Source organism: Plasmodium sp. gorilla clade G2 (genome assembly GCF_900097015.1).
Source record: "Plasmodium sp. gorilla clade G2 genome assembly, chromosome: 3".
Taxonomy (NCBI): domain Eukaryota; phylum Apicomplexa; class Aconoidasida; order Haemosporida; family Plasmodiidae; genus Plasmodium; species Plasmodium adleri (nom. inval.).
Genome location: NC_041695.1, coordinates 850,501 through 864,207, shown reverse-complemented (window position 1 = coordinate 864,207; position 13,707 = coordinate 850,501). Strand labels below are relative to the sequence as shown.

Sequence of the window (13,707 nt, the reverse complement as noted above, 5' to 3'; positions counted from 1 at the left end):
ATATATGTATATTATTATGTCATTCTAATATTTATAAATATTATAACCTCTTAAATGAAAGCATACATAAATTATATTAAGAGTGATTAATATATTGAACATATATATATATATATAACATATTTTATGAAATGTAAAAGCATTTACACTTATATGTATATTTATATTTATATTTACATATACATTTAATTTTTTTTTTTTTTTTTTTTTTTTTTCTCTCTCCTACAAAAGTATTACTCCTTAAAAAATATTGAAACCATAAATTTTTTAGTTTTTCATTTTCACCATTTGTGTATAATAGTTGAAAGATCAAAAAAACGAAAAAAAAAAAAAAAAAAAAAAAAATTATAAAACAAATAAATATTAATATAATTAAATATATATATATATATATATATATATATATATATATATATATATATATATTATCAAATGTTTAAAAAATAAAAATATCACACAAAAATTATAAAATTGTGGTTATTATATATTTATACAACACATATTATAAATAAAATGAGAAGGATTTATACATATATATATTTATATATTTATTTATTTTTGAACCAGTCTTGCTTGTAATATAAAATAAATATGTTTCCTTCTCTTGTTAATAATTCTTATGTGTATATTTATAAGTATCACAATATATACAAAACTTTTATACATTTCTTTTATAATTTGTTGATCATAATATACAATTTTTTGCATATTCTTTTTATAAAAACAACAAATATATATATATATATATATATATATATATATGTCCATTTTTATATATTTCATATATTATCATATCTTATATATTATGGTGTGTTTATATTCCCTATCGACGATAATAAAATATGGATGTAAATAAGGTGATTAAAAAAAAGATTAAAAAGAAATGAACATATGGAGAATTATGCATAGACATTTTAATAAGATAAAAAATGTGTTCAAAAATTTTCTTTTTATTATTTTCTTTTGTATTTGATGATGGATTATTAATTTTTGCCTTTTTACAAGACACATCATTTTTTATAACATTACTATTTTGAATAACATATTTATAAATGGGTGGTATGATAGCTCTAGCTTTATTATTACTAATATTAATATTATTATTTTTATGATTATTTTTATGATTATTTTTATTTTTATAACTATGGTTTCTTTTAATTTTATTGTTTGTCTTCATTTTCATCTTGTTACTTATAAAATGATTAAATGATAAACAACTTTTTTTATGTTTTCTTAAAAAATTCATATAAATATATTTTTTCTTTTTCTTTTTATTATATTTATGTATATATAATAACATTACATGTCTAGTCATTTTATGAAATATCTTTTCACATTTTTTTTTTTCTTTTTCTTTTCTTCTTTTATAAATAATAACTTCTTTTTCACTTCTTACATGTACATATTTAATAGTATACCAAATTTTTTGAGATGCCATTTGATAATTTTTACAAATCCCTTCATAATTTAAAATAAAATCATAAAGTACATATTTAAAAAAATGTTCCACCAGTAAATGCTTTTTTAATATATTATTATTTAAATCTAAATTATTACATAAAATGGAATATGGATAATATAAATAAATATTATTATCCTTACAACAATTATTATTAAAATATATATCATCATTCCTGTCTTTTTTATCTATATCTTTTTTTTCATCATTTAATATATGATCGATATATTTATCATACCTTTTCATATTACTTAATTCAATTTTCATATTATAGGAATTATTAAAATTGATATTATTACTATTGATATTATTACTATTGATATTATTACTATTGATATTAATATTTATATTATTATCATTCATGTTATTATTATTAATTTCTAAATCGCTCATATATTTACTATTATCAACTTCATCCACCTTAAAACTACTAACACTTTCATTATCTTTATTATTATTGTTGTTGCTGATATTATTCTTTTTTTTTTTATTATATTTTTCTTCCCTCAATATATTATAATATGCGCTATTACGATCAATATTATTAACACAATCATTAGATATATTATTTCTTATATTATTATTATCACTATTGAAACTATTTTTCTTATTTGATTCCTTTATTTTTATTTCATTTGTATTATTATTATTATTATTTAAAGATGCTACATCACTCATGAGACCAGCAGAAATATCCTTCATAGAAATATCCTTCACAGAATTATCCTTCAAAGTAATATCATTCAATTCACAATTTTGTATATTATTAAACTCCTTATTCTTATAAGTATAAAAATTCAAAATCGACTTCTCTACTGTCATATTTTTCAATTCCTCTTGTTTTGTTTCATAATCAAAATGATGAAGAATAAAAGGATAACTATATATGGGTGAAAATGGTGGGAAGGAGATTTTTTTTTTTATTTTATTTAAAAAGGTATCAAAAGGAATTTTATAATTCATATAATAATATGTTTTCTTTATAATATTTTCCACATTTATATCTTTCCATTTCATATTCTGAAATATATAATGTGTTTCTGAATATAAATTATTATATCCTTGATCCTTTTTTTTTTTATTAGCTATCTTTAATAATTCTTCTTTTTTATATAATATGATGGCACTTGTAAAATATATTATAAATATACCATTATTTGATAATAAGGTATCAAAAATTCGAGCTAATTTATCAAACTCAGTTAATACATGAGAATAATATGTAACCACCCAACTTAAACAAAAAAAAAATTCTGTACCACTTAATTTTAAAGAACTATTTCTTGAATTTTTCTTATCACAATTTTTTTTATAATTCTTATTATTATATTTCATATTTTCACCTTCTTGTTCTTTCTGTAATAAACAAAAAACATTATATACCTCATTATCTAAATATTTTAATAATAAACCGATACTTTTAAATGTATTCTTAATTGATATATCTAATGATAATGTTAAATAATCAATCATATAAAATAATAAAAATCGTTCACATAATAAATATACTATATATTCTTTTTTCTTCTTCTTCTTTTTATATTTTATATATTTATTTAAATTTATATTCTTAAGTAAACATATTTTTTCAATATATTCTTCTTCCATTGCAAACATATTACTAATATTATCTTCAAATATATCATATAAATATATATTTCCTTTTTTCCTTTTTAAACAATTATTATATACATTATCATTTGAATGAATATTAACAATATTATTATCTCCTTTCTTAAAATAATTTTCGAACTCTTCAAAATTTTCAAAATTTAAAAAATTATTATGCACTATTTCTGATAAGTTATTATTATTATTACTATTATTATTACTATCATTATTATTACTATCATTATTATTATTATTATTACTATTATTATTATCTAATACCTTCTCAATATTTGGCACGTTTTTCCTTACGTGCAACAAATTATTATTAACATCATCATCATTAGTCTCATTATACATCTTATCATTCATATTGTCAATACCAGATGCCATATCAACATGCACCTCCTTTTTCTTACACAAACTATACTTTTTTATATACATATCTTCTGATAACACATCAGAAGAAGAATTGTCAAAAACAAAAGGCACTTCTTTTTTTCCTATCCCCCGTTTTTTTTTTTTTGAATATATACAACTACATATTTTATTAACAACATATCGTGATATAAAATGTTCTAAGAATACATATTTTTTATATCTTAAAAAAAATTTATGAAAATATAATGTTATAAAAACTAAACATACATCATGAACACCTTGAGCATAATATATTTTATTAGAATGTTTATATAATATACTACATATAATATTTTTTAATATATATTGATATGTCTTTTTTATTTCATATATAATAGATTTATGAACATTCCATGTATTTACACTTCTTTTTACATCTTTTTTAACTTGTATTCTATCATTCTCATCTAATAATACACTATCAATTATCCATCTTCTCATATCTGAATTCATATTATAATTATTTTTTATATTATATTTTAAATAAGTTAAAATATCACTTTTGCCTTCTTTTAATTCATCTTTTCTCATAATATAATCTACTATATATAAATCTATTTCTAATAAATTCTTATAAATTATTTTTAACAATTTTATTAAAAACTTCCTATTCTTTTTCTTATCAAAATTTTCTTTATCTTTATCAATACTCAATATGGAATGTATAATTCTTTTCGTTTCTTTCTTAATGCATTTCTTTGCTCTTTTATTTACATCATACAAACATCCAGATCTCCCTCTTCTATTTCTTTTATTTTTTTTATAAAAAAAAAAAACATTTGAGAATAACGAATTTTCTTTTTTAGCATAATAACTATCGGAACGCTTTGTATGTTCACATGCTCCAATTTCATATGAATCTCGAGCTGAGAAAAAATGTAGAGGGCATCTTTTTTTTCTCCTTCCTCTTTTTCTATTTATTCTTCTTTCACCTCTTCCTGATTTTTCCTCTCCCCCTTTTGATTTTATAACACGTATCTGATCATTAACGTTCTGAAGATTATTTGAAAAATTGGAAACAAACGAACACACGGAAGAAGATGAAGAAGAAGAAGAAGAAAGAGGAGAATCAGATGTACACGACAAAATGGATGATGTGGATGGATATAAAGAATAATTCGAAGAATTAAGTGAATTGTGAGAAATTGATTCAAATGATAAAGTAGAGTGTGAATTATACGAATTACATGAATTATATGAAGAAAAAGAAATAACTGACGAATTAGAAGGACCTGAATAGTTTGAATTATTAATACAAAAAGAATCATGGACACCATGATCATTATGATAATTATCATCATTATGATAATTATCATCATTATGATAATTATCATCATTATGATTATTATCTATATTATTATCATCATTTTTATAATTATCATTTATATTATTATTATCATCCGTATTATTTTTCATCAAAATATATTTCTTCTTTTTATTTTTTTTTTCAATTTTGCTCCTTTTATTTATCCTTTCCCTTTCTTTAATTTTCTTATTTTTTCCACCATTAAAATAATAATAATTATTATTCTTATGGTTATATTGACTATCTTTTTTTCTTTTCCATTTTAATTTAAAATATGTTATCGAATTATCATGATATTTAAATTTTTTCTTTTGATTTCTACATAATATAGATATTGGATGTTCATTATAATTTTTCTCTTTCGATATATTTATATTAAATCCTAATAATAATAACCACACCTTCTGTCGTAATTTATTATTTTGAAAACCTCCTTCAGAAAAAGAAAAGAATTTTATTAATTCATATAATTTCTTTTTTTCATTTGTTGACACATTTTCATATATTCTTAAAATTTTTTTTAAGTTTCTTAATTTATCATCATTCTTATCATCACCTTTATCAAAATAATCTTTATATATTGTTACATTATTAAACAAACATAATTTCTCTTCATCTTTCTTTTTTCTTAATATATTATGTTTTGAAATATATGCATGATTATTCTTTTTTCGTAGAACCAATTTGTTCTTCTCATATAATTCTGTGTCACTTAAATTCTTGTCTCTCTTAATAGAATACTTTAATTTTTTTTTTTTTTTTTTTTTATACAAATTATCAAAATCTAAACAGCTATAATAGCCTTTTTCCTTTTCTTTCTTTTTTAAAGGATCTTTCATATTATTATTTTAAAAGGTTTACGATCATTCCATTTATAATAACATAAACAATTAAATGGACATTAAATGATACATATAAAATCATAAATTCATACAAAAAAATTAAAATGAAAATATATATAAATATATATATATATTATATAATACTAATAAAAATTATCTATGATAATATATATCAATTTAATATTATTATAGTAAAATTAGGAAACAATAAAATGTAGATATATTGTCTATATATATATATATATATATATATATATATATATATATATATATATATATATATTTATTTATTTATTTTATCATATATAAAATATATAATATATATAAATAAAACAGCGAAAAGAATCTACACAATTATTCTTCCCTCTTTTTATAACTTAATGTTTAAAATGAATTAGATTTTTTCTTTCAGAAAAAATACATAAATCATATATATATATATATATTAAAAAGTTGTGTTTTAAAAAAAAAAAAAAAAAAAAAAAAATATATATAGAATAAGGTTTATCTATATGTATTTATTATATTTATAATAAAAAATTTCACATTAATAACAAATATAAATACACACACACACAAAAAAAAAAAAAAAAATATATATATATATATAAAAATAATTAACAACAAATATTTTTTATATATTTTTAAGGAAATATATCTACATAAAATACATATACACATAAAAATATGTGCACATATATATATATATTTATATTTTTTATATTTATATTATATATCATCAAACATATCTAATTAAACAGTTTTTCTTATGTTCAAATAATTCACATATAAATACATAAATGTATGTATATATATATATATATATATATTTAATTCTTGTCTAATATAAAACAAGAAAAAAAAAAATTTACATAAAATTATAACAAAAACTTTTAAATATCCCTTTTATAATTATATAATTATGTATATATATTGTATTTTGTTTTTATAAAATTTTTGATGCATAAAATTTTATATATAAGCTTAAAACTTATTCTTCTTATTTATAATAAAATCTTACAAATTGTATTTATATATATATATATATATATATATAGTTATATGTATGTTAAAATATATATTCTCTCACATGTCATAAAAACTATATTCATATACATATATATATATGTGTATTCCTTTAAAAATTTTATAATACATATATAATCTTATCTTTAAGAATTATTAATAGAATAAAGTTTTAAGAATTCTTATAATATATAAAAGTATATTTCTTATATATATATACTACATATAAATATACAGAATTGTGGATATTTATAATTAGTTGAATACTATATTATATAAACATATAAATATGTATATATATATATATTATTATTTATTTTTTATGATATATTATAACCTTCTTATGATACTTCAAAAAAAAAATAAATATATAATACAATTTTGTAGGAAAAGATATTAAAAAAAAAAAAAAAAAAAAAAAAAAAAACGAAAATTAAAGAAAAGAAAAAGAAATATATTTTTTACATTAATATATATATATATACAAATATTTCAAAATACAATTGTGTATATACTACATAATATCATTATTTAAACAAATTTTTTATATATTGATAATTATATATAATATACATAATATATATATATATTCTTTTCATTTCTTGTTTCTTTCCTAATACCTAAGAAAAAATATATATGTATGAAAAAAAAATTTTAACTTAATTATACATTTAAAATTTTTTTTTTTTTTTTTTTTTTTTGATTTTTATTATTATTACATTCTTTTAATTATTATAATTTTTTAATATAAACATATAATATAATAAAAAAAAAAAACGTACATTTAATTACCATTCAATATTAAAATTAAAATATATTTTTTAAGAAATATACATAATTATATATATTTACTAATATCTTAAAAATGCCTTTGAACACACAGGTTAATATATATTTGTAGTACATTATTATCTTAACATATTTTTAAAAAAAAGATAAATATAAAATAAGAACAATTTTTATAAATGTGGAATGTTTCTATTTTTATCTGTATGGAAAATTAAGTATATCAAGATATTTCTAAATTCATAATTTTTTTTTTTTTTTTTAAAGGGAGGAAAAAAAAAACCTTTAAAAGCTGCAAAGAAAGGACCAGTAGAATTAACAGAGGAAGATATTGCTTTTAAAAAAGAAATGGCAGAAAAAAAAAAGTACATTAAATTTTTTAATATTATATAAATATAAATATAAATATAAATATACATATGTATGTATTTATGTCTGTACCTTCTCATGAAAAATATATAATATCTCAATTTATATATTTTTTATGTTTTTCCTTTTTATTGAAATATATAACATTATTTTTATTTTATTTTATTTATATATAAATATTTTTGTTCATTTTTTCTGTACAGAGCTGAAGAAGAAGCTAAGCAAAAATTGTTGAAAGCTAAGAAAAAGTAAAAAGATACTTTTAAGTTTACAAATATAATATTATTTTATATGTCATATATATATATATATATATATATATATATATATATATATATTATAAGGTGGAAATTTTTTCTTTACAACAATAATAATACGTCATCAAAATACAATTTGATATTTTCAAAAAGAATAAAGCTTGAAATAATAAATATTCTCAAGTAAATATATAAAGGAATAAAAAATTATAATATCATTTAATATATAAAAATATTTTATTTTTCTACAAATTGTTTAGTTCTTATAAAATATATATTTTTTTTTTTTTTATATTATAATATATGCAACCTTGGCCAATTATGTGTAAATAATTTTATTTATTTATTTAATTTTATTTATTTATTTTTTTTTTTTATGTTTAATTGTGATCTTAAAGAAATGAAATATATTAATCTATAATTATTATATATGTGATAAATATCATGACAACAAATAAAATAAATATATATATATATATATTTATATATGTGTGTGTACTTTTAAAAAGGATTAAAATATATTTTTAAAGCTTATCAAAAAAGGACATTTATTTTTTATAGTATTTTTTTAAATAACATTTTTTTCAATATAAATCATTAAGAAAATACAATAAGTTTGCTAACAGATTGTATTGTAGATTTAAGAATAATTGTAAAAATAAAAAGAAATTCATACAATCTATAAAATATTTAATCGTATTGTAATATCAAGGTATATTTCTTTCTTAATCTCATTTATATACTATTTTTTTTTTTTTTTTTTTTTTTTTTTTTTATTATTCCTTTAATAATTCAAAACATATAACACATTTTTAAGATATTAAAAGAAATAATTATGCATATCTTATAATTTAACTTTAAATGATAATATAAATCAAATATTTTTAAATATTCTCCTACAAAAAATTCAATTATATATATAAATATATATATATTATAATTTTTTACCCCTTCTATAATACATATATAATATATATATTATATTATTATTCCTTTTTATTTTATATTATTATTTTTTTTTTTTTTTTCCCTTTATTTAAAATAAATATATTTTATATTAAACAAATAAAATAAAATGATTACATAATTTTTTGATTAATAAAATATAATACTATTTCTGAATATTCAATTATATATATATATATATATATTTTTTTTTTTTTTTTTTTCTTCATTTTTGTTTTTATATATAATAATATGTATTATAGGAAGAAAATACCCCCTTTATCACCACATAAAAAAATATATCATATAAAATTATATATACAATATTATTTAGTGCCCATATATAATAAATATTTTAAGTAAAAATAAAAAAATAAAATACTACATACATATAATAAATATATATATAAATATTATTTTATATATATTTAAAACCTTCATATCTTAATGTTATAAATATATATATAATATTGATGTAAACAAAAAAAAATATATTCACTTAAAAATATATTTATATATATATTGAGTAAACCCTCAGATCCTCAAAGAAGAAAACATATACATAAGAATATAAATATATATTATTATATATTTAATAGCAATTATATATTATATATTGAAATTTTTTTAATTCTCATAATTTTTTGTGAAAAAAAGCAGTATTAAAAAATAAGGAACCCATAAATATTTATATAATATATTACATATATAATTATGTATATATTTCAATTAATAATATATATGTAAAAATATTATATTATGAGATATAAGTATAATATATATATATATATATTTTACTATTAAATATAAATTTACTCATTTTATTATATATATATATATATATTATATATATAATTAAAATTTTATATAATTTTATTTTTTTCTATTTTATATATTTATATACATTTATGAAAATAATTTAATATTTTCACATTATTTTTTTTTTTTTATCTTCAGTTTATACATTTAAATAAATTATATGTTCTTTTTTTTTTTTTTTTCTTAATATTTAAAAAATATATTATTTTTAAATAAAATTAAAATTTTTATAAATTTAATCAACCTCTAAAACTATTAATTTCTTTTATATTAATAATATAATATATAAAACAAAAAAGAAAAGAAAAAAAAAATGGCAGTAGGAAAAAATAAAAGAACATCCAAGGGAAAAAAAGGTGGAAAAAAAAAAGTTACAGATGTTTTTACAAAAAAAGAATGGTATGATTTAAAGGCCCCAAAAATGTTTTTGGTCAGAAATTTTGGTAAAACCTTAGTCACAAAAACGATAGGAAAGAGTAAGTGAAAAAATGAAAAAAAATAAAATAAAAATAAAAATAAAAACATATATATATGTAAATATATACATATATATATATATATATATATATTTATTTATTTATTTATTTATATTATTTTCCTTTTAGAATTGGCTACTGATAGTTTGAAGGGAAGAATTTATGAAGTAAATTTGGCTGACCTTAACAACGATGAAGATCAAGCCCATAAGAAAATCAAATTAAGTTGTGATCATATTATTAATAGAGATTGTTATACTGACTTTTGTGGGTTAAGTATAACCAGAGATAAATTATGCTCTTTAATAAGAAAAGGATATACATTAATAGAAGGACATACAGATGTAAAAACTTTAGATAATTATCATTTAAGAATGTTTTGTATTGCTTTTACCAAAAAAAGGCAAAATCAAACCAAAAGTACTTGCTATGCTCAAACTAGCCAAATAAAAAAAATCAGAAAGAAAATGGTTGATATTATGACTGCTGAAGCTAGTAAAGTTTTATTAAAAGATTTAGTAAAGAAATTTATTCCTGAATCTATTGGAAAAGAAATTGAAAAACAATGCAAAAAAATTTATCCATTACAAAATGTTCTTATTAGAAAAGTCAAAATTCTTAAAAGACCTAAATTAGATATTTCTAAATTAATGGAATTACATACTGACCCAAAAGAAGAAGCAGGAAAAAATGTAAACGCCCTACCAGAATCTAAGGAAGCTACTAACATCTTAACAGCTGAATTGAAACATTAAAATGATTTTTTAATTTTTTCCCCTTCACAACCACATACTACACATATATATATATATGTAAACACTTTTATATCATTTTAATAATTTCATAGTTGTTTTTTTCTCCCTTATCTGAAAATGTTTTTTATTAATATTATACATATTTTTTCACCAATTAAAAATAGTACAACTAATGTGTTATATATATGTATATATGTATATATTTATATATTTCATTTTTCTTTTCTTTTTTTTTTTTTTTTTTTTTTTTTTTTCATCTTGAACATCCTATTAAGATAATTTTTTCATTATTAAAAGAATAAATAAAATATTCGCGTATTATTTTATTTCATCCGAGTTGACATTTATATGTTGTAATCTTATTAATAGTGGTTTTAAGTCTACCAAAAAAAAAAAAAAAAAAAAGAAGAAAGATATACACATATTTTTTTATATATGTAAATATATATATATATATATATATATATATATATATATATATATATATTTTTATAATACCTTCTTCATATTCATATTGGACGTGGGTTTTTTTAAATATTTCTCTAACCTTTTTTAATACATCCTTTGAAAGTACATATAAATATATATATATATATATATATGAATATATTTATTTATTTATTCATTTACATATAAAAATCGAATGATAAAAATAATTTTATTCTTACATTTATCATACATGAATGATTCATTATTTCTAATTCAACACCGTCTACTTTAGTATCAAGTTCTTTCTGTTTAGCCTCTAGAACTAAATTTTTATCAGTGAAAATATTCTCTTTTTCTTTTTTCAGTTGTACTATATTTATATATATATATATAACAGTTTTTTAAAAGAAAAAAAAAAAAAAAAAAAAGGAAAAATATGATATGAACATGGACATATATATATATATATATATATATATATTACATAAAAAAACAACATTGGAAAATAAAATTATAATATCTACAAAAACATTTAAGCTCATAATTATTCATTATTACATATTTCATTATATGATCTTTCACACAACATTTTTAAATCATTTAACATTTCATGAATTTCTTTTTCAATAATTTTATAATTATTTAATATATTTTCATATTCACATAGAAAATGTTTATAATTGCTTTTATTTTCTATTTCTAGCTTTTTTATATTTTCTATCTTATTCTCTCTTTGTTCTTTTAACAAGCATATGAGCTTTGTCTTAGATTCTAATGAAAATAAATAAATAAATAAAATAAAATAAAAATATACATATAAGAAAGATAATAATGATAGGTGGACAACCTCTTGTGTATTTATTTTTTGTATGGTAAGGAAGATATTATATATATATATATATTTATATATATTTATTTATATTTATATATACCCAAGTCATTTTTCATGGACTCAATTTTTTCTTTTAATTCTTTTGCTTTCAATAATTGTTCATCTTCTTTCTTTTTATTTTTATCTAACACTGATTTCATTTTTTCATTCTTAAAAATAAAATTACAAAAATTAAAAAAATAAAAAAAACATTTGATCTGTACGTATAGACAATTTTTTGAATATTATAAGAAAGAAGGAACAATATTAATTGTTATATATTCATTAAAGAGTAAAATGGTGAATTGGAAATTAAATAAATAAAAATATAAACATATATATATATATATATATATATATATATATATATATATTTAATTTATATATATATAGAAAGTCTTTGTACTTTTAAAAAATTATCTCATATACATTTTAATAGACACACAAAAAATAATTCTATATTCACGATTATATACTTTTAAAACCTATCAAATAAAACTTCTTTTTCTTTTTTTTTCTTTTATCATCCAATAAACGTTATGTTTACAAAAAGGATGTAAAAGATAATATTTTATTTGTATCATAACATTTTTGCTTATATATTATATCCCTTAAAATAAGACCATAAATAAAAAAAGAAAATGAAAAGAAAAGAAAAATATATATTTTATAAGATCCCACATATATATATATATATATATATATATATATATATAATATTTAAAAAATAGGAAAATTTCAAGATATTATTAAAAAAAAAAAAATATATATATATAATAAATATTATTAAATGGTAATATATAAATCTATATTTTTATTTTTTTTTATTTTTGATCAAATGTTACATATATAAATGTATATTATATATATATATATATACCCACTTCTATATATATATTATATACATATAATATGTTCACAGAATGAATAACAAAAAAAAAAAAAAAAAAAAAAAAAAAAAATATATATATACATATATTTATTTATATATATGTAAAATATAAAAAATACATTATAAAAAGATAATATAATTTTAAAATTTTCTTTTGAATTTTAAGTAAAATCGGTCATACAAAATAAATATATATATATATATATAATATATATATATATGTAAAAGTATTATTTTCTTATTATTTATTATTTTTTATGTGTCATTATTTTATACATTTCTCATATTTATAAAATGATTTTTTGTTTTATCTTAAAAACAATATTTTAACCTTAGTATATAAACATAATAATAAACAACAAAAAAAAAAAAAAAAAAAAAAAAATTAATTGAATTTTTGTAAACTTTTAATGAAAATATATTTTGATTATTTTAAATTAATATAAG

The 13,707-nt window shown here is 16.5% G+C and overlaps 4 protein-coding genes across 4 annotated transcripts; 2 read left to right on the top strand and 2 right to left on the bottom strand.

Annotated features, from left to right (window-relative positions):
• Positions 1-823: 823 nt before the first annotated feature.
• PADL01_0322000 (conserved Plasmodium protein, unknown function) lies at positions 824-5,632 on the bottom strand (the record flags this gene model as incomplete). Its single annotated transcript, XM_028685102.1, has 1 exon — positions 824-5,632. One exon carries the CDS (start codon positions 5,630-5,632, stop codon positions 824-826), a length of 4,809 nt encoding a protein of 1,602 aa, XP_028536634.1.
• A 1,894-nt stretch (positions 5,633-7,526) lies between these two features.
• On the top strand, positions 7,527-8,068 carry PADL01_0321900 (translation machinery-associated protein 7, putative; the record flags this gene model as incomplete). The annotated part of the gene is made up of 3 exons (XM_028685101.1): positions 7,527-7,544; positions 7,715-7,812; positions 8,020-8,068. 3 exons carry the CDS (start codon positions 7,527-7,529, stop codon positions 8,066-8,068), a joined length of 165 nt encoding a protein of 54 aa, XP_028536633.1.
• Positions 8,069-10,150: 2,082 nt separating this feature from the next.
• PADL01_0321800 (40S ribosomal protein S3A, putative) lies at positions 10,151-11,068 on the top strand (the record flags this gene model as incomplete). Its single annotated transcript, XM_028685100.1, has 2 exons — positions 10,151-10,313; positions 10,443-11,068. 2 exons carry the CDS (start codon positions 10,151-10,153, stop codon positions 11,066-11,068), a joined length of 789 nt encoding a protein of 262 aa, XP_028536632.1.
• A 318-nt stretch (positions 11,069-11,386) lies between these two features.
• Positions 11,387-12,529, bottom strand: PADL01_0321700 (conserved Plasmodium protein, unknown function; the record flags this gene model as incomplete). The annotated part of the gene is made up of 5 exons (XM_028685099.1): positions 11,387-11,448; positions 11,567-11,630; positions 11,737-11,867; positions 12,080-12,268; positions 12,430-12,529. 5 exons carry the CDS (start codon positions 12,527-12,529, stop codon positions 11,387-11,389), a joined length of 546 nt encoding a protein of 181 aa, XP_028536631.1.
• Between the last annotated feature and the right edge of the window lie 1,178 nt (positions 12,530-13,707).